Source organism: Diorhabda sublineata, chromosome 1 (genome assembly GCF_026230105.1).
Source record: "Diorhabda sublineata isolate icDioSubl1.1 chromosome 1, icDioSubl1.1, whole genome shotgun sequence".
NCBI lineage: Eukaryota > Metazoa > Arthropoda > Insecta > Coleoptera > Chrysomelidae > Diorhabda > Diorhabda sublineata.
Genome location: NC_079474.1, coordinates 14,830,750 through 14,851,062, shown reverse-complemented (window position 1 = coordinate 14,851,062; position 20,313 = coordinate 14,830,750). Strand labels below are relative to the sequence as shown.

Below are 20,313 nucleotides of genomic sequence, written 5' to 3'. Positions count from 1 at the left end.
ACGCGTGGCAGGAATCTCAAGACGTGAAAGAGAGATCATGAAAGTGCAAAATACGATTACAAAAGACATTAGGGTGAATCAGTTAAGATGGTACGGACATGTCCAAAGAATGCCTGAAGACCGCATACCCAAACAAATTTTAAATTGGACACCCCGAGGAAGAACAAAGAGAGGAAGACCAACATTAAGTTGAAGGGAGGGTATAGAGAAGGATATACGAGAGAGAAGATTGGAAGAAGATCTTTGGGAAGAACAGAAAGATAGAAACTGGGAATCGGAAGACGGCGAAGTACGTTTTAACCCGATTAATATATAGGAAGTTACAGAAGATATTTTGTTCAATTTGTGACTGTCGTTTGGTGATTCGTTATAACCCGACCAAAATTCATATCTGTCACTTCTACCTGCTTGTGAAGCGTAGTAAGAGAAAGTTCAATTTTCTTCTTATGTTTTGTCTTTCACAGTTCATTTTCACTCCACTTCTTCCATCACATCGCAAGTCCAATGTATCTTTTCCATCTTAGAGTTGATTGTCCTCTCCTTGGTGGCTTTTATTTCAATATTCTTTTACCTATTCGCATTTCAACGTTTCACTGATTTACTGGTAATATAATAGACTGTGATTACTTGCACATCCCACCTTCTTTTTCGTGTCCATTCGCAAGACAAGAAGGCCTTTCAGAAAACGAGTTCTAGTTAACTTTCTAAAACAACAAAGCTAAGCTTGTTTGACTTCAGTGTAAAATCCTTCAAATATATTGAGCCAAAACTTGGAAATATAATAAAAAGATCTACCACAACACCTTTGGAACATAAATGAATATGTGAAACCATCAATAAACATGACCAGTATTAAATTATAATACATCAGGCAAAAAAAAGAGGCAGATCTGTAGGACCAAAAATAAAAACTATGAAAAAAATGCAAGAAATAAATTAAGCCTTGAAGGAGGCTACAGAAGAAGGTGAAAAGCAGAGGGAAATGGAGAGCTCTTATCAAGAAAATTCAATTCATAAAACGATGCTTGATTTTTTTTAATTTGTGACTCACTTTTTTATATATTCCAGGAAAAAGATAAACCTGTTCCTGTTTTGTCCTCAATGATTTATGGAAGTCGAATTAGATCAGCTTACGATAGGACTGGAGCTGAATATCGCAGAATAAATATAATGAAAGATGTCAAAAGCAGAAGTGGTGTATTCATTAAAGAAGAAAGAAAACCTATGTAACATGATTCTTATAAATATTTATTGAAATCAAATTTGAACTTAAATTGACGGTTTTCCAATTTAATAGTATCAAATAAATTTTTTAACAAAGTGGAAATAGTAGTTATATTATGAACCGTATTTCATTTTGTATTTTATGCTAAAAAAAATCATTAGCCTACAAACAAAGCTGCACAATATAACGCCCACGACTTCACTTTCTACAGCACGCGGAACAGGCTTTTGTCTGCATAAATTAAACCTCAAATCTGCATAATTCTAACATGAACATGATTGATAAAGTATAAATGAAATAATTTGTAGCTCATTGACGATGGACAGAAGGTCGATTCTAATTCTATCACTTTCGCATATTCGATACACCAAATGCAAAATTTGAGATCTGAAATAGGGATGGGAACTTTTGAACGAAATTAGTATTGATTTCATTCCTTTCTAACGATTTCAGATTTTTGTATTTAACGAAATTCTTACATCTCTCTGATAACAACGCTCGCGTTGGGAAGCAAATTCGACAATACATTTTGTAGAAAGTCCAAATAGACCTGTCCTCTTGGAAATCATCAAAAAAGTGAGAATCTACTAATTTGGTCATTATGACACCAATCCGCATGTTAACCTAACACTTTAAATGGGAACCACATTCTCGAATAGCATGAGGATCTTCTTCTGTCCACACAATTACGAGAGTCTTTTGTAAATTTGACTGCACATGTAAATAAGGTCCAGGTTCTTGGCCGATGATTGCTTTATCCATCTCGAAAATAACAAATATTCTTCTATATCTTTATTCATGTTATCTAGGTCTTCTAGAAGGTATGGCAGGAAGTACTCTGTAAAAATGAACATACCATACTCCTTTTTTTATGCCGAAGTCTTAACTGGTACCGATCAAATCTGGAGTATCACAGGGAGCGTTCTACCATCACTTTTATCTCTGCTTTACTACTCTAGCCTCTTTTGCAGATGATACAGCCTCGTACAAAAACGATAACTCTGCCTTTAGATGTCTGCACTACCACCTCGATTAAATCGATCAATGAATGAAGACCTGGCGCTTCTATATATCTAAGTGTATTATTTCGAAAACTGGGCCTAGCTTACATTGAAATGTACAGGTCACACTGTTTATTTCGAAAAATAAGCCGTTTCCGAGAAAGAACTCCACGCAAACGATCAAGTTATCATAGCTGGCGACGAATATGGAAAATGGGATTTGAGGAAGAGCCCGAACTGCAAATAACTAGGGTTAGACAATGTAGACAATTCAAATACTTAGATATGATAATTTCGGAGGATCAAAGAACAAAATAAACGAAGATACACCACGAAGAAACGGTCAGAGATAACCGCTCTGGTACGGACACGTGACGAGGATGGGGCTGAACAGGTGGCCGAAGAAACCATTGATGTATCTACCGCAGAATAGAAGGAAACGAAGAAGACCCTCAAGGACTTGGAAGGAAGTTTCCTTATCCACGGTAGATCTGATATTCAATCATCTTTTTGTCAGTCGCAGAAAAAAGTTATTTATTATACAAAGGAAAAAAAGTACTAGATCTAGCCATTAAATAAGAGATTATTACAATAGAAATGGATCAATATGATTGAAAGCAAGAGATATAATTTTACTTCAACTTTTCCAGCGGAACAACACTTTCCAACAGTTTCATCTTTATGATTATGACATTAAATTGAAGGATCATATTGAAACCTAGTACCATTAAATACCGACCATTCCATACGCGCTTGGTATGCATTTCTGCATTATGAATTATTCTAATCTGCGATTATTTCTATCGCTCTTCTAGATAAATGCAGCGTAGCTTGTCTTTCTGAAGAAGTACCCAAAGAGGAGTTTCAGCTGCTCTCAAAGCACTTTATCGCTCTGGTTGCTGTTGTCTTTTCAGCTCTGCGTGAACCGAGGATTCTTCATTTTTGCTACACGGGGCTTTTGCTACCGAGGCATTTTTAAAGAGTAAGAAAACCAAAGAGTAAGATCTGAAATATTGAATAGCATGTAACCTTAGAAATGACACCTAACCTCAATAATTCAAATAGATCTATCTGAAAGCGTAACAAACAAACTCAAGGATTCTTCTATTCTCAGACTATGGAAACATATAAAGATATCCAAAACAACTTATTATCATTAATTAGAAGATGTGTTTATACTATTTCAAATAGAAAAATAATATTTATGTTTATTGTTTTTAAATTTTATCGACTTGTTTTCTGACTATTTTTATAATAAATTCATACTTGAAGTCTTTACGTGTCGAGTCCCACTAAATTTCTTCGCCGTTCTCCTAATTGTAGACTGTGAAATAAAATGTTCTGCATATTTACCATTAAACAATTCACGTAAACTCTTCTGCGTTCGTGTTTTATTGCCATTGCATGTAACGATTTTTGTTAATCGATATTTTACATCTAGATAAACATATTTATACCATTTTAAACATTTTTTAAGTTTTAACAACAAAAATTGACCAAATTCGTGGGGGTTACAAATATTCAGTTTATGTAAATTAATCGAATCCATACTAGATGAATTTAAATATAAAACAAAGATAAATTCATTACAAATTGGGTGTGACGAAAGAATACAATAAATTATTTTATTTTTTAACTAAATACGAAAGGAGGAAAGATTCAAAACATCTCATTTTACTTTCATAAAAAATTTAAATATATAGGGTGTATATTTTAAAAAATGAGGCATCTGAGATATAATTATAGAACAATTTTATATCATAAATATATACAGAGTGTTCCGAGACTTATGCAAAAAATTATATTATAGTGAGTAGATGAAAATATTGCTGCGACATAAAAAAATGTCTCATACGACCACTCGTACCTGAGTTATAGGCTTTTAAAGTTGCCAAATAAGAACTTATGGCTCATGCTAATGATTAACAATCCGTAACTTTTACAGGAACAATCTGTATGATCTAAACAAAGCAAAAATGTTTTTTTCAATCTATTTTCTAACAAAAAGGAACTCTTTGTTCAACTCGATAAAATTTATGGTTTAGGAGATATGTAGATTTTTAAATTCCAAGATAACCGTTCGCGATAAAAAGATATTCTGAAGAAAATTAACATAAATTATAAAATATATATTAAAACAGAATCTAATTGATCTGCATAATATCGAACATCGTGTTATGTTACAGCATCATTTTAACGTCTTCTACTCGCTCTAGAATTATTTGCATTAAGTCCCGGAACACCCTGTAGTTTATAATATGACTATCAACATTGAGCGCTTTGTTTTTACTTGTAGTATTACGCAAACTATGGGGTGGGCAAATATTTTTGACTGGTAGTGTAGGCAGTCAGATTGTTACTTTTTATATTTGTGAAAATATGCGCTGAAATGACGAAATATGCTACAATATATGCAAAACATGCAAATAATCTTAATTTTAGTGGAAGTTCAGGGAGAGTTTCTTTTTATTTTTATACAAAACAACTAACAGATATTAAATGAATTTTTACATTCCTATAAATCAGTTAACTGTCGAATATCATCCATTTTATTCCTATTTATCATTTTTTTCTGAAAATTTGTGAGTTGTCAGAGACGTTATTTCCACTGATTTTTGAAAAGGGAAGATGCTGCTCATATATATGTCAAAACAAGATTTTTTTTGTCTAACATTCTAATTAAGGATGTATGTATGTGAAATAAATAGGGGTTTCAAAATCTACTATTCAAATCGAAAAATTACACCGAAGTAGATTTTATATGAAAGCTATAGAATTTTACGTCTAGTTTCATAACTATCATCCTTATCACCTCAAATATTATCAATCCCATACTTCATACCATTCTTGCATAAGCATTCTATTATGGGTTTGGGGACAAAAAATTCAACATTTTTAGAAAATAAAGTAGGAGTTGACTTATTTATCGCTTCTCGTAATTTGGTGGTTGTCAAAACATCACGTATTTGCTAGAAGTTTAGTTTCAAGTATGGAAAATCTAAAAGAAAACAAACGAAATAAAATTATTATCAAATCTGAAGTGTGTTGAGACCAGTATTTCAATTGAAAGAAAGTCAGGATCAGGCAGAAAAGCATAAAAATGCCAAAAAATAGAAAAGCTTTGGTTAACGCGACTCGCGGTAAGTTGGCTTACGAAAAACACTCAGGATGTGGTTCAAAAAGAAAAAAATCGGTAGTCAAATATTCCAAGAGGCAGCAACGAGAACAAAAATCAAAATTAAGAAATCTCGGTGACAAGAATAAGACTTATTTTTGACAGAAAGTTGTAGAAGTAGATTTAAAAGTGATATCTTCTGGTGGTCGATCTTCAGCATAAATTTTGTAAAAGCTAAAATATATATATATGAAAAAGTGTGTTCGATCCAGATCCAGATCTAGTGTGTTCATAATGAACAAGCATCCAGAAAAAAAGACTGTGTTTTGGCCACTGCCTTTAAGCAAACGACGAGCTTTGAAAAGTTGAGTATTCCGTGTCTTGAGAAGTCTAGCAATGTGCCTCAACTGATGCCAAATAAACGTTTTTGGTGAAATTTGGAACGAAAAGTATATTCTGAAAGTTGAGAAGCAACTATAGACGACAACAGGGCAGGATTGAGCTAGGAACTAGGGGGGGCTATAGCCCCGTGCCCCAGGTCCAAGAGGGTCCTATCATTTAGAAAACATTCTGTATTTTTTAACGTATTGACAGAAATCTAACGTATTGATATTATTTTTTTTAATTTTTCCGGGTTTCCGAATTCCTTAAGGGGACCACGACATTATTTTAGCCCCGGGCCTTATAATTCTTAATCCGGACCCACACTACAAAAAAAAGTTTGAGCAAACTACAACAACCGCCAGATTCAGTATTTCGTAATTTAATACAACATTTAAAATTATAATTTACAGAGTAAAGTGTAAATATTTGAATTAAAATAAGCAGTTTGTACGGATTTTTTTGTCCCAGCAGCGTTCTTAAACATATTTTTCTCATTCTAAATTTCTTTCTTTTAAGCATGGTACAGTTGCAACTTCGAGTGAAACGAGCGTCGGGACGCAGCCAGGTGGTAGTGTAACTTCTCGCACAGCTTCCGAAACACCCCAATTACAACCTTCGATCAGCCACCATCAGACAGGTGCGAAATTTCGTCATGGGCTGTTACAACTCATGATACACACCATTGATCCAATGCACGACGGTCAGTATGCAGGTAGTTCGTATAAATCCTAAAAATATTTCCAAAAAAAACCGTCAGTCCAGAAAAAAAAATTGAAATTTTTATGATTAAAATATTTGAAAGACCTGTCTCTAAATTATATTAACCTTTAAAAAACAATAGTATTGTTTATATAGGGTGATGATAAAAAAATGTACAATGTTCACTATATGATATAGATTTCAATCATCTACGGAGTTGTACAAGTCATTTCATATCTAATTGACACTATTGAGTCTTCTAAATTTTTTGACCGGTTTATGTAAACATGAAATTTGCCATCAAAAGAATGAGCTGAGTCAGCTCAACCTGGTTATCCAGAAACCTTCAAACACTAAGATCATAATATGCAAGTGCCCCATCTTATTGAAACTAAATACTAATATTCTTTTATTCTTTATTATTTGGATCCGAAAAAACCACAATTAGGTCCATAAGCATTGTCATATGAATATGTTAACTTAGTTGTCAAATTGACGATAATAAAATGAAAATCAATAAATGTGTGTTTAGTCTGAACCACGAAGTTAAAATTGACTTTTACATTTTCTGTTAGTTCTTGATAATAGGGATTCCACTATTTTTTCTTTTATACACTTTACCACTATTGTGTTTTGTAGAACGATCTAAATATCTCGTAAATCATAAATTTTATCGAGATAAACAAAAAGTGTCTTTTTATCGACAGAATATTTGTGAAAATCTAGTCTATCATTCAAATAAGTTACATTGAAAAGATGAAAATATTCTTCTAAAATGCTCGTTACTAAAATATTGATACTGAATCTCTTAAAACGTACACTTATAGAAGTCAAAATTCGAGAAACTTACATCTATTATCAAATCGGATGGTGTCGATCAACGCGCGGTGATTAAATAAGTCTAAATAAGATGACCCAAATCCATATTCATAAAGGATACGTTGAGGAAATATATCAAATTGAATAGTAGACGTTAGCTTAAATGTGGGAGACAGTCGTTTACGCAAATGAGGCACCCAAAGTTTATACCACACATAATCATGGTGTCAGAGATGTCATCGATATAAGATTAATAAGAATTTTATCTATTAGTATACTTGATGGATCCAATTCAAGAAAAATTCTTTCGCTTTCGTTTAATTTTAGTCAATATACCAATTTTGTATAATGCTATTATAAACATCTACTTGAATTCTGTCCTAGAACGGTTGCCCAAATTAGAAACCATCTAGTTATGAATTAATTATATATTTTGAATTATTTTTTCCAGGTAAAGTAGACGAAAAAGCCACCCAGCTTCATGCCATCGCCTCCCTCAAAGTGCTGTTAGATGCCACCAAACCCCAAAATGGCGCAACAACGACCTCTGCTGCCAATCATATTAATTTAGCAACAAAGCAAGAAACTATGCTTGCTCCATCATCAGGCTTAACAGACATACCAAACGGAGTAGCTAACGCTTTGACTGATATTAACTTGGATGCGGTAAGTTGTTCGTTATTTTATTTTTTTTTCCTATTATCTACCTTCGAGAAGATTTGAACAATCACATTAATCATTTTAAATGTATACAAAAGTATCTACATTAATTGTTAAAAAATTCATTTGTGACCAAAATAAACTTGTTTCTGTTTTATTCATTCATGGAAAGAAAATACATTCGTTTCGATGAAAATGCAAATTGTTGTATTTTGCACACTATTTCTTCTATAGTTTATTTGAAAATAGGTTTTTGGCGAAGTCTATACTTGGATACACAAGATTACAATGTACCGGGTGGGCAACTGAGAATAGCCGTGCGCAATATCTCTAAAACGGATTGTATTATAAATTATTACAAAAGTCGCCCTCTAGCATCCACGTTTACTAATTTAGCTGCTTAGAATTTATATATTTTGTATATTGATTGACAAAAACCCTTCCAAACAACATCTAGTTTATTAAAATCGTTGAAGCAGAGCCGGACTTTCTTTTGTACCCGTTCTTTCCTACATCGAATTTTAAGAGAAAAAATAAAACTAAATGGTCAGAATTTGTTGATGAATTGGATTATTGTATATATTTGGATAAATTTCGAAAAAAATTGTTTTTTCAATTCTATATTTTCAAAGCTATGCACTTAAAATTATTTTTTCTTGAGATATAACCGACAGACGCTCTTAGTTGCCCGGAGGTTTTATTGTTTCATACATTTGGATTCGTCGAATCTATAAATGCTTATCCTTCTGATTCTCTGAGTCATTTTGAAAATAACACATTCTGCCGATCAGAAATATTGTCTTCCTCAAGAAAGCTGAGGGTTAATTTTGTTAAATATTTTACATAGGTACTTTATTTTTCTTTATTAAAATGACTTGGAAATTTAGCGCCAGAATTGAAATAAATTTTTTAAGAAATTAAAAGATTCGATCGTGGACTAAGTGATAATTCTATTTTAGAAATTCCTCATGACTGATTTATAATTATAAAATATCATAAATATTCTATGAGCTTAGATAGTGAGATTTTTCTAAAATTAATCGATTATTACTGAGCTTTTCATAAGAAAAATTGACTATTTCAATTGTGATTTAGTACAACTACAATAAAATTAAAGTAAAGTTTAAAGGAAATATTAATAAATAATTTTATTTAAAAAAACTCATATCGATGTGTGATTGTTCAAACTTCAAAGATTAAATTGATCAATTGCCGTTTCCCAAATTATACCGTTTGGTTCTACTATTAAGAAATTGTAACACAACTGTCAGAACAAATTTGATGTGTCCATTAAAGCTGCAATATAATTTTTTAACAAATTGTATGCGGCCAATCGCTTTTTCTGATCGTTGATTTTGTTCATTTACTATAGTGCCTAATCCTATTTTTCTCGTAGTTCCTTTCATTTTCCTTTTTGTGCTTATAATATATTCGGTTTTTCATAGTTTATTTTTGATTAAGTCCTGATTAGCGAATGTTTACAAAAAGGATCTTTTATTGGTCCTTGGAGTGCTACCTAAAATAACGTTGATAGTGAGTTCCCCTACATCACCATTTCCACGTCTATCTGTTTTAGTATAATTCGATGTGTTTTTCACAGCATATATCCTTTTTTTGGGGCAAAATTAATAAGAAAATATGACTGATTTCTTCACAATCCTTATTTTTTTAGTACAACATCATTAAATATTAAAAAAAAAGCCGTGTGCAGCAGAGCTCCATCACGAAAGTCGAATTTTTCATCGAATGAAGAATTTAAGAATTCACAAACAAATCTTTCCATAAAATGAATTTCTTGGTAATGATATCAATTCTCAATTTAATTTCTTTACATGGAAAATTTGCTATTCCTCAATAACTTTTCATTTCACAAGTTAACTCTCTCTCTCGAATGAAAATTCATAATTTCAATAGACCCGGTGGTCTCGAACCCTCTTGTTCAATTCCAATTGACAACAAAGAAAAAATTGTCATAATGATTTAATCAAAATGATTTCGGGCGTTTTGTGCTAGAAGAACTGAAGAAGAAAACATTGTACTTGAGAAAGACAATTCTTCAACATCACCCCTACTTGCATGCGAAGTTTGAACCCTCTAGTTAAACTTTTTCTGGCCAAAAAATAAGGAAATATAACAAAAATGACCATAAAATAGAGAGGGGTGGAGATGGAGAGTTTCGACCTTAGACAGGAAATCATCTCGCAACTAATTGAATCTACATGTGAAATTTCATTTTTCAGTCGCTTTTAGTTTGACCTGCAGAAGTGAGCAAAGGTCAAAAACCACTTTTTTTGCACTGCGACCCCTCGAAATATTCATTTGTTTTCAACCAAACTCTAATAACATCAATCCGCCGCCAAAAAAGCCATGTATGCTAATTTTGAACCAAATCGGACCCATAGCAATTGCTCGAGAGACGAAAATAAGAATTGTAGCTTAAACAGATATATAGACTACAGACATTCGAAAAACCATCCTAATCGTGTTCAGGAGGTCTCAAAACATGGGAAAAATGATGTGCCCCCCATTTTTCTTCTAGTAATTCCTACCATAATAGTCTAATTTTTCCTTGAAAATTTAGTATAGTTCACAACACAATCTAATAATAGTTGATGCTTAAATTGAATGTTTTTACTATATATAAAGTAACTGACTAGTACTTTATAAATGACAGTTGTCTTATGATTAAATATTTAAAAAAAAACATTTTACTGCGTTGAATTGTTTATTAGAAATAGCAATATCCTTGGACACTTAAATAAATTGTAAGTTTTGGTGTTTTGTGTTAGGAGTTGGATTTGTTGATTGGTTTTTGTACACCCCTGTGCTATAATCCCATGAATGCGAAATGTGTTCTTTGTTCTTTTTTTTATTTTTGTCGCTTCTACAAAAATATCGGAAGCATTATAATCGATTTGAAATGTAGCATAGGTATATTGTTAAAAATTGGCATTAAAGAAACTGAAAAGACGGAAACGTAGACGGTATTTCAAGCTTAGTTTCTTTATAATGTAATAAAACATTTAAAAGGGGGTTAAAATTCGTGTCCAGAAATGCAAACCACGATTCTACATTAACCAAGTTCGTCTACAAAGCATCGTGATTTCTTTTGTATCAATTCTAATTTATTTGGTACTATATACAATGTGTACCTGTATAAGTTTTTTTGAGGTTTACGCTTGCTCTAAAAAGGACTAATTAATGAAATTATCAACAAAACCTATTTTTCTATGAAGGGAACTACCTTTTATGTTGCAAATATAGAAAATGTTATTGAGAAACATTGTTTAGAAACATCTAGTCCCATTTACCAAATTTCAAAATCATTATCAGCACTTTACCTTACGTTATTTATTAAAGCAACTAATTTGGTTCATTTTAAATATTTACTACGCATTATTATATAATTTTTTAGATGACGCCATCTGAAAGTTGTTCGTTCTGTATTCATTTACATACCGAAAGGTGCGTTTTGATTGTTCCATGTATTGAAAGTGACAGTTTCGTACTGCAAAACACTTTCGGGACACTCTGGAGTGACTCTAGCCACTTCAATGTTGACAGTTGACAGTTTCACTTCGATGATTTTGCATAACCTTAAATTTTTAATTTTCTGAAATTATTTGTTTTATCCGAAGTTTTGTCTAAATTAATGAATGATGATGGATAAGAAAACATCAGCGATGAAGAGCAATGCGGCCATTCTTAATTCGTTGCTGGATAAATCTCGAGCAAGGTACGAAAACACTCTTTATGAAGTGTTGTGATCAGAAAAAGGCGAAAAACCCAACGGAAAACGTTGCGCTCGCTTATTCTTCAGACAAATATAAAATCTGGAAAAGTTCTACTTTATGGTCTACATTTTCGATGATTAAAAGTACTTTCACAATAAAATTAAATGTTCACATCAACAAATATCCAAAACTCATCAATTTCCTAATATAACAAAACAAAGGGTACACTGCAAAAAAATCAAAAACTTTAACCAGAGAAAATATAATAGAATTCTTGTTACATTCTTATGTGTCGTCTAAAAAATGTTGTGTACGCCTCGACTGAAATTCTACTTTGTTGAACTCATCTGTTACTCGTCCAAAAAAGTAGCACTTTCAGTCATAGGGATACAAATAACTGATATGTCTTTTAAGTATCGTATTTGCTCTAGAAATATTGAATTTTTATACATTACACTAGAGACTTTTTTCGTTCTTCTGTCTACTTGGAGTTCTAGACAGTCCACGAGAATATGTCGATCTATGATTAGACTAGAGCTTGATGTACAGCATTTGCTTTGCCTGTGTATATATTAACAGTCAGCAACAACAACAAAATTGTTCAGACAATTTGATGAATTAAACACCAATGCTAGCGAAATACGGCGTGTATCGGTGTCTGATGATGGTAGATGAAATGAAAAAACGTTTTCATGGAATAATCCCTGTACTTATTACAAGTAAAGGAAAAAACAATCAATTGTCTACAAAAGATCAATATTTCTCATTAATTATAAAAGTGGTAAAGTCACAATAATGAAAGAATTAAGAAAAAAGAAAAGAAAAGAAAAAAAAGATTACCAAAAAAGCCTAGTTGTGAAACCGATTATCAATAACGAGCTTAATTCAAGATGCTGATCTAATAGATAATCACAAGATTATCTAACAAAACTCGTGCAGCAGCTTTCTTTACAAAGTAAGCGATCAGAAGAGGTGTAGTATCATTTACTAGACTTTTTCACCACATTCGGAGCGTCTAGTATTTTGAAAAACGAATTTGCTAACAAAGTAGTCAAAGAAGTCTGAGGTGAGAATTGAAAATCGTACATGGTAAACCACGCCACATCCAATCACAAGGATATGTTGAAAGGGCCAACCAAAACGTGAATTCTACTTGGTTGGAATCTAACAAGACGAGGAAATGTTCTAAAGAATTATGTTCGAGGTGATGTTAGGCTGTAAAGATATATTGAAAAATTCTTATCCTACTATAGAACCAAATAAAATTTAAATGTCAAAATATTTTTATTACTCAACATATTCTTCTCTTAATTGGTTACATTTATTACAGTGAACCTGCAACGTCTCTAGAACTTTCCAAAAAAAATGTTTCTTATTGCTCTGCAAACCAGACCTCCACAGCTTTCATTACTTCCTCGTTTGAAGAAAATTTACGACCTTTTAAACTTTTTTTTAGTTGAAGAAAGAGATGGTAGTCAGACGGAACCAAATCTGGTGAAAAAGAGGGGTGTTCTAGTAACTCAAACCCTAAATCGCGGATTTTTTGCATGGCAACATCAGATTTGTGTACAGAGGCGTTGTCCTGCAAAAATAAAACACCTTTGAGTAGCTTTCCGCGTCTTTACTCTTTAATTTTTTCCCGTAGAGTGGTCAGTAATGTCGAATAGTAATCTCTAGTTATTGTTCTACCCTAAATCCAAAAAATCAATCATGATTACTCCATGGCTATCCCAAAAAACTAAAGTAACAACTTTTCCAGCAGATTTTTGGACACGAAACTTTTTAGGTCTCGAGTGCCGCCATTCCATCGATGGTTGCTTCGTTTCTGGATCGTAGAAATGTACCCAAGTCTCATCCATAGTAACAATTTGGTTTGAGAAGTCGTTTTCAAATCGAGCACAGATAGAATGCGATGCTTGTACCCTTGCAAGCTTTTGGTCAACATTCAAACATTTGTTGATCCATTTTTCAGCAATTTTTCTCATGTCCAAATTGACGTGAACTATATGATGAACGCGTTAGTATGAAATATTCAGTGCTTCAGATCAGATATCAGTTTTAGCCCAATTCGACGGTCTGATAAAATCATGTCATAAACTGCATCGATATTTTCGGGGACTGACACAGAAACTGGCCGCCTTCCGGATCGGTCATCATCTTTAATGGAAAATTCACCTCTTTTGAAGCTTGCAGTCCAATTTTTCAGGGTCACATACGAAGAACATTGATCACCAAGCGTATTAAGCATATCTTCGTAAATCTGCACTTGATGATGGCTCGATACTCCAATTTTTCGATTTTCACAATTTCGATGGACATCTTTTTTCTTTTAACTTATTGCGTAACTCTTTATGCATGAAGCAGGTCTAGGCTAACTAGATATCAATACATCCTCGTATATTCAATGTTTCTGCTTGGTGAACTGTCTATGGAAGTAGAGCTAGAATCTATATTAAAAGACGAAAATCACTTGGGAAGCCGGACCCAATATCGCCTCCCCTGTGATTATGATAACCAAAAGAAAATTAACGGAAAAATAGTTATTGCTCTGATGGAAAAATTATCAGGCAAGAAGCAGAAGTCATTCATAAGTTGGGTACCAAGCATGGGATTCTAGCTTAGCTCACTATCTGCAAAATTGATTTTGATCCCCAATACGAAGCTATCATCAGAAAAGGTGCAAAAAACTGTACTGGAGAATGCATTTCTAGCTTATATTGACTCTTCTTGTAGTCAAAATTTGACCCTTGCCCCAATCAACTGAATGATTCATTTTCTAATGTGTCAGTATATAAAACTTCTAATGGTTTGTATATCCTTTTCACAGGAGATGGGCAAGGGCTGATCCAGAGTCCTGGCAAAGGGGGGTCATTAGTATTAGGACGAGTCCTCTTCCAAAGACATGGCATTTTAAGCCTTTTACCCACAAAATATAAGTTAATTACTTTGTGTTATTGACAACATAATTACGCAAATTAAAAACTGACATTTGATAAACTCCGGATTAAATGTTAGGCTTCGATAACCTCCTTAGTAGGTATATCTACAATTTTGCAGTATATTTTTTGTGTATTTGTGGTCTAAAGCAGCCGTGGAAGCACGGAAATTAATGAGATTGAAAAGAAAGATATAGAGCGAACGGCTTTGGTTTAATTGTTTTAATAGTGGAAATTTCACGCTTGAAGATCGTCAGGTCGTCCAACTTCGTGGGGTATTGAGGTTACGAGGGAGGCAGTTGAAAACAAACCTAGTAATTAGGAATCGCCGATTATCGACTTCTTAAAAAGCATTTTTTTCAAATAATTAAAAATAATCTTTCTACAATTTTTTTACTCTAAACATTTATATATTTCCTGATAAACTAAATTTATTTCAAATTATTTTTCATATCAGTCAAATGTAAATTTAGTTTGTATTGTTTGAATTTGAATTTTTTGTTCACACATTCATTTAAAAACATATTCACCTTTCAAAACGATGTAGATTATACAAATAATTATTCATATTGTTGTTTTTAACTAATATTGCTATTTTTATATTCTAAAACTGGCATTTGATCACCGGGTCGGCAAAAAAATAAGGTAATTCGCTTTAATTTGATGAATAGAGTCGATGCTTTGATGCTTTTGTATTTAAATAAGCTGTAACAGCAATCGTAGAAATAATATTCCACTAAACTTAGTTTGTATTATATATTTCAGCTGTGGTTTGTTAATATTGAGTGTTTTTCTGATCACAGTTGACGCATAGCACAGATATTGTCTTCTTATCAACTGTTTTTCCGAATTCGATCCTGGTCGCACTTCGCTACAGGATCAATCATCTGTGACATACCGTGAGATCAAGGCATTAATTCCTCTCGCATACATTCAATTTTCTATGAACATTTGGCTGTAAATAGATTTGATCCCGCATAATTTGCCAATCGATCAAAAAAAGTTCGTGACGATTGAACAACAATTGATAAGTCAAAACCAAACAAAAGTTGTTTACGCACAAAGCACTTCGAAGCAAAGATTCGACTGCATTTGTTGGCCAGAAATGTTCGCAAAAATCAGGAAAACCTATCGAAGACGATTCATTCACATCAGTTCAAAAAAAAAACGTTATTGATCAATCAAAACATCGAATTGATGGTTCATCCTCCGTACAGTCCTTATTTAGCACAAATATTATGAAAAACAATGGAACCATATCCAATTATAAATACTTGTTTTTGTTTGTCTCAAAACTTAAATAGCAACTCCATCTTCTGATATTTCTGACTAGATGTCTGTTACCATATATATGCATTCGAACTTTTGTTTTTTATTAAAGACACTTCGATATTTGTAAACTGTTTCTTGAACTACTGAAATTGTATAATATTGGACTAAAGCTTTTTTGTTGCCAATTCCATTTCCGATTACCGCATCTACTGCCAGCTTCTATTGATTAAGTACTCCTCTGTTGTTCTGCATCCATATCTAATATCTTGAAGTATCTATCTCAAATGAGATTTCAAAATATGCTATGAAATATGAAGTGTGGCATTTTCCTTTATGGTTTCTGCTTTGAAATTTCGTTTTCCACAAAAAATAACGAATGGGGTACAAAAAGAGCTCCGTTCACGTCTGGTAGCCTGTTTAAGCCGAACGCCCTTACAGGCAGATACATTTTACTCGTTTATTTACGTTTATTAATTTAATAAGTAATAGTGAGGGATGGTAATATCATCGGTCGCTTACGGCGGAATCAAATCCCTTTCTAACTATCGTACCCCGTTGCGCCCCTAACAAAAGACAGTATGAATAATTAAAGAAACGCTTTTACAGATCACGCACTCGTTTTAAAGAAAACGTTCACAGTAAAACCAAAATAATTGCTCCATACTGTATATTTTATATCTCGTTTGTATCTGGTTGTTGTTTCTTGTAGTTTTCTCTTTGAAATCGTTTACGGAATCGATTGTTATTTTTTTGCATGTTTTACAATTTTACGTGTTTTCAATTGGTTCGAATTTTGAAATGAGTTTTTATCTACTTTATTAATTATTCGTATCAAATACTTTCTTCCGCATTTTTGCTTGTGTATTTTATCAAGCGTTATCTATTTGCATCTTGTTCGTAGTTTCGTATTTTATGGTAAGATGTTGAATTATTTTATCTTTGGGCTTTTGTACAAGAACTAAAATTATTGTGTTGGTAAACATTCATACGTCTTCGTTTTTATCGCATGCTGGACCCCACGAAATTATCCGTTTTATAATATTTTTAACAGCCTACTCCGTTTTTAATACTTTCAACTTTCATTATCTTAATAATTATAATTACTCTCAGGTTTTTCATGTCGTTTAACATTTTAATTTCTTTGAAGCTCGTAATTAGAGCTTGGTTTCAGTGATCGAAGATGAGGAAAATGATGAGTGAGTGCATTCAATAATTCAATCCATCTAATCCTTGAGAAAATGTAGAATAAAAGAATCCCATAGTTTCTCTAAATATTCACTCAAATTAAATAAAAAAATAAACAAGAAAAAACAAACTAATAGTAGTAAAAGATGTTCAGATCGAAATTTTAAATTAATAACATAATTTTTTTGTTTTTCATATTTAAGAATAATGGAAGACAGGCTTTTTAGCACGTCCACTCACTATGTGATAAATCTTTTAATGGAAGAAAATCTCTTTTCAGTGAGAGCCATAATTACTGGTGCACATCATATAATGCCGGTCATCAAAGAGCGAAAATGTCAATTCGTAAAACCACCTTTAAAAATTGTACAGAGTTGTACTTAATATAACAAGCGAATGTAATTTCAGTAAAATTAAATACATAGATGAATTTTTTGCTTCATAGTTTTATTTGTAACATAGAGCTAGAAAATCTTCGGCGTGAAAAGTTCTTTTCGCTTGTTGTTGTTGCCTTAATATAGACTCAATACATTTTATAACAGTGGGCAAGGAAATTTCCAAGAGTTCCTAGAATACAGAAAAAAATCAGCTTTCATTTCGTTCTTTTCGTTGTTTATTATTGTCTTAAACACCTTCGACAATTGGCACATCGTGTGTAAGCACCTATTTATGTATATCTGTATCTATTTACTTTTTTTGTATTCGTTTTATCGTTGATTTTCTTTTTATTAAATATGATGTTACATTTTTTTTGAATTTACTTTTTAGCGGCGCATGTCGTCGGTGCGCGCACGCAAGTCGTTAACTTCACAAGCAGTCGTATGTCTACAGGTCGATGGTGTCGAAGAAGATCCTCCCGAAGCTATGGACATCAGCTGGCCTTCGGGGTTTCGAAAAAGAATTACATATGTGCTCTTAGCTCCAATCGTCTTCCCATTATGGCTCACCCTGCCAGATACGAGGTCGCCAAGGGGTAAATATCATTCATTAGATCATAAATTAGTCACGTATACAGGAAGTCCCGCGTAATAATTTGCGTCTAAAATATGACGATTAGAAGCGATTAAACTCTATACCGAGGTGCATTTTTGATGAATGATAGGGACCAGAATTCATTCCTTTGCAACCCTCTTAAGGGCATTAAGCAATAATAAGTAGAAGACGATCGAAATATTCTGGGGTCTTAATAAGGGGTCACCTATAATTAAAATTTCACAAAAATTGTCTCACAACAGTTTTATTTTATACCATGGATAATTTGGTTTTCAAAATTGTTTTAATCTCGTAACTTCTTATAGAAATTTTAAGGTTAGTTCACCCCTAATTAACGCATCAGAATTCTTCCTACCATTTAGTTTTATACAGTATACCAAATTTGGTATGTTTAAACTAAAGGGCTGCAAAGGAATTAATTTTTTTCGAATTTTCCTACCTACTCCTCGGGAATGCAATCGTCATACTTTGGATTCCCATAAAGGTTTCTATGGTGATTCTTATGCGAGACACCCTGTAATCTTTGTAGGTGATAATTGCGAGAATATTCTTGCAGAAACATTTAGTATGATTGGTTATAGTTTTTATACTTGTTCCTGTAGGTAAAAAATTTTTCCCCGTAACATTTCTCGGAAGCATTGTATGGATAGCAGCTTATTCTTATCTTATGGTTTGGTGGGCCAATATGGTAGGCGATACCGTACTAATACCCCCGGAGGTAATGGGATTAACATTTTTGGCGGCAGGTACCTCCATTCCCGATCTCATTACTTCGGTTATCGTAGCCAGAAAAGGTTTCGGTGACATGGCTGTCTCATCTTCAGTCGGCAGTAATATTTTTGATGTTACCGTCGGGTGAGTACAACAATTTATACGGTGTGTTCATAAAGTGACGTTATTGCCGAAATAAAAAAAGATGTTTTTCATTATACTAAACAGTTCATTAGACTAACCTATTTTTAAAGCAATCCAAATGAGACCTTCATTAATTTTATTCCGATTATTTTTCAACAAGCGAATTTGTGGATATGGTGATATTTTATGTCAAGATAAGACCAAATCCTGAGCCGCTGTGAAAACATCTGGTTTCGTGCTACATTAAAATCAATTAGATTGTTTCCACCCCAACCCGAATGTTTTCAAATTCGTTATTAATGATAATGATCTGAGGTACATCGCTGGGGAACACCATTATTGATATCTGATTCTGAGGTGTGTCTATCGATAAGATAGATCGGTCTTTTAGAAAGCTACTAAGCCAGTCGATGAATGTGGACAATGAACCGTACGATCTTAATTTATTTAGAAGATTAATATGCCAAACCCTGTAAAAAACCTTCAATATATCCAGTGCGATTGTTCTGAATTCCCCATATTTCTCTATACTTTCAATCTAAACGTTGGTGACGACATCTACGTATTGATGGTCACTGATGTTAGTATATTCAATATTAGCTGGTTAACAACATTCTCCATAATCTTGCCAATGGCTGGGGTTAAAGGAATCCGATTCTTTTTTTATGGTATGGAATCCGAACAAGTTTACAATCTGCTAAGAAGAAACATCTTTTATATGATAGAGAAAAGAGTTTTCATAGCGGGCTTGTTGTCATTGAAATATTCCTCCCATCTGTGTATTAATAGTTGTCTGGAGTTAATGTTAACGTCTTTTGAAAGTATTTCGAGAAATTCTAGATGGGGAAATTCTCTATGAACTCCTTACCGTATTTGTCACTTCCATGATGAAGATTTCTTGCAGTTTTCCTTCAACTTTTGGTAAACCGGTTAACCAACGAAATGGCCGATGAAAGGGGATAATATAGCCGCAGCTGTGTTCGTTTACTTGAACGAAATAATTTCAAAAATAGTTATTTATACTATACTCTATTGTCAACCACGCTAGCGCACAATCTGTTTTTTCTCATATAGCTTTTAAATTAGTTTTCTTGTGTTAATGTTAAGTCTTTTATTGCTGCAGATTCGTTTTTTTAATGTATATATAAAAACATGTAGAAAAACAAAATCGAACGGTTTCTGAGAACCGACGCATGCGCTAAGATTTAGACTCTTCCATCATAACCGAACAGTACCGGCTTCACTGTCCATATCATGGACGAGTTCGAAACAATAACATGTCAAAATTGATCATTTCTGGTGTGATGTTGACTCATTTTGCTAGGTATTATCAATACCATTATTATTGGATATTATTTGTAGACAAACGGGTTGAATTAGCCAAAGCGCTTAGATATTTCGACAAATAAAATAGTTGCTATAATAAAAAATGTAA

General features: G+C 33.0%; 1 protein-coding gene across 5 annotated transcripts in view; it reads left to right on the top strand.

Annotated features, from left to right (window-relative positions):
* LOC130442464 (sodium/potassium/calcium exchanger Nckx30C) overlaps positions 1-20,313 on the top strand; it is a 38,056-nt gene that overhangs the window by 14,759 nt on the left and 2,984 nt on the right. For 2 of the 5 annotated variants that reach the window (XM_056776626.1, XM_056776617.1), the window contains 4 exons: positions 6,242-6,425; positions 7,695-7,909; positions 17,862-18,003; positions 18,626-18,878. In XM_056776626.1, the coding sequence (XP_056632604.1) occupies positions 6,242-6,425; positions 7,695-7,909; positions 17,862-18,003; positions 18,626-18,878 (794 nt within the window). Of the gene's footprint in view, positions 1-6,241; positions 6,438-7,694; positions 7,910-17,798; positions 18,004-18,625; positions 18,879-20,313 lie in introns of all 5 variants that reach the window. The other 3 variants (XM_056776608.1, XM_056776597.1, XM_056776634.1) reach the window with 3 other exon arrangements.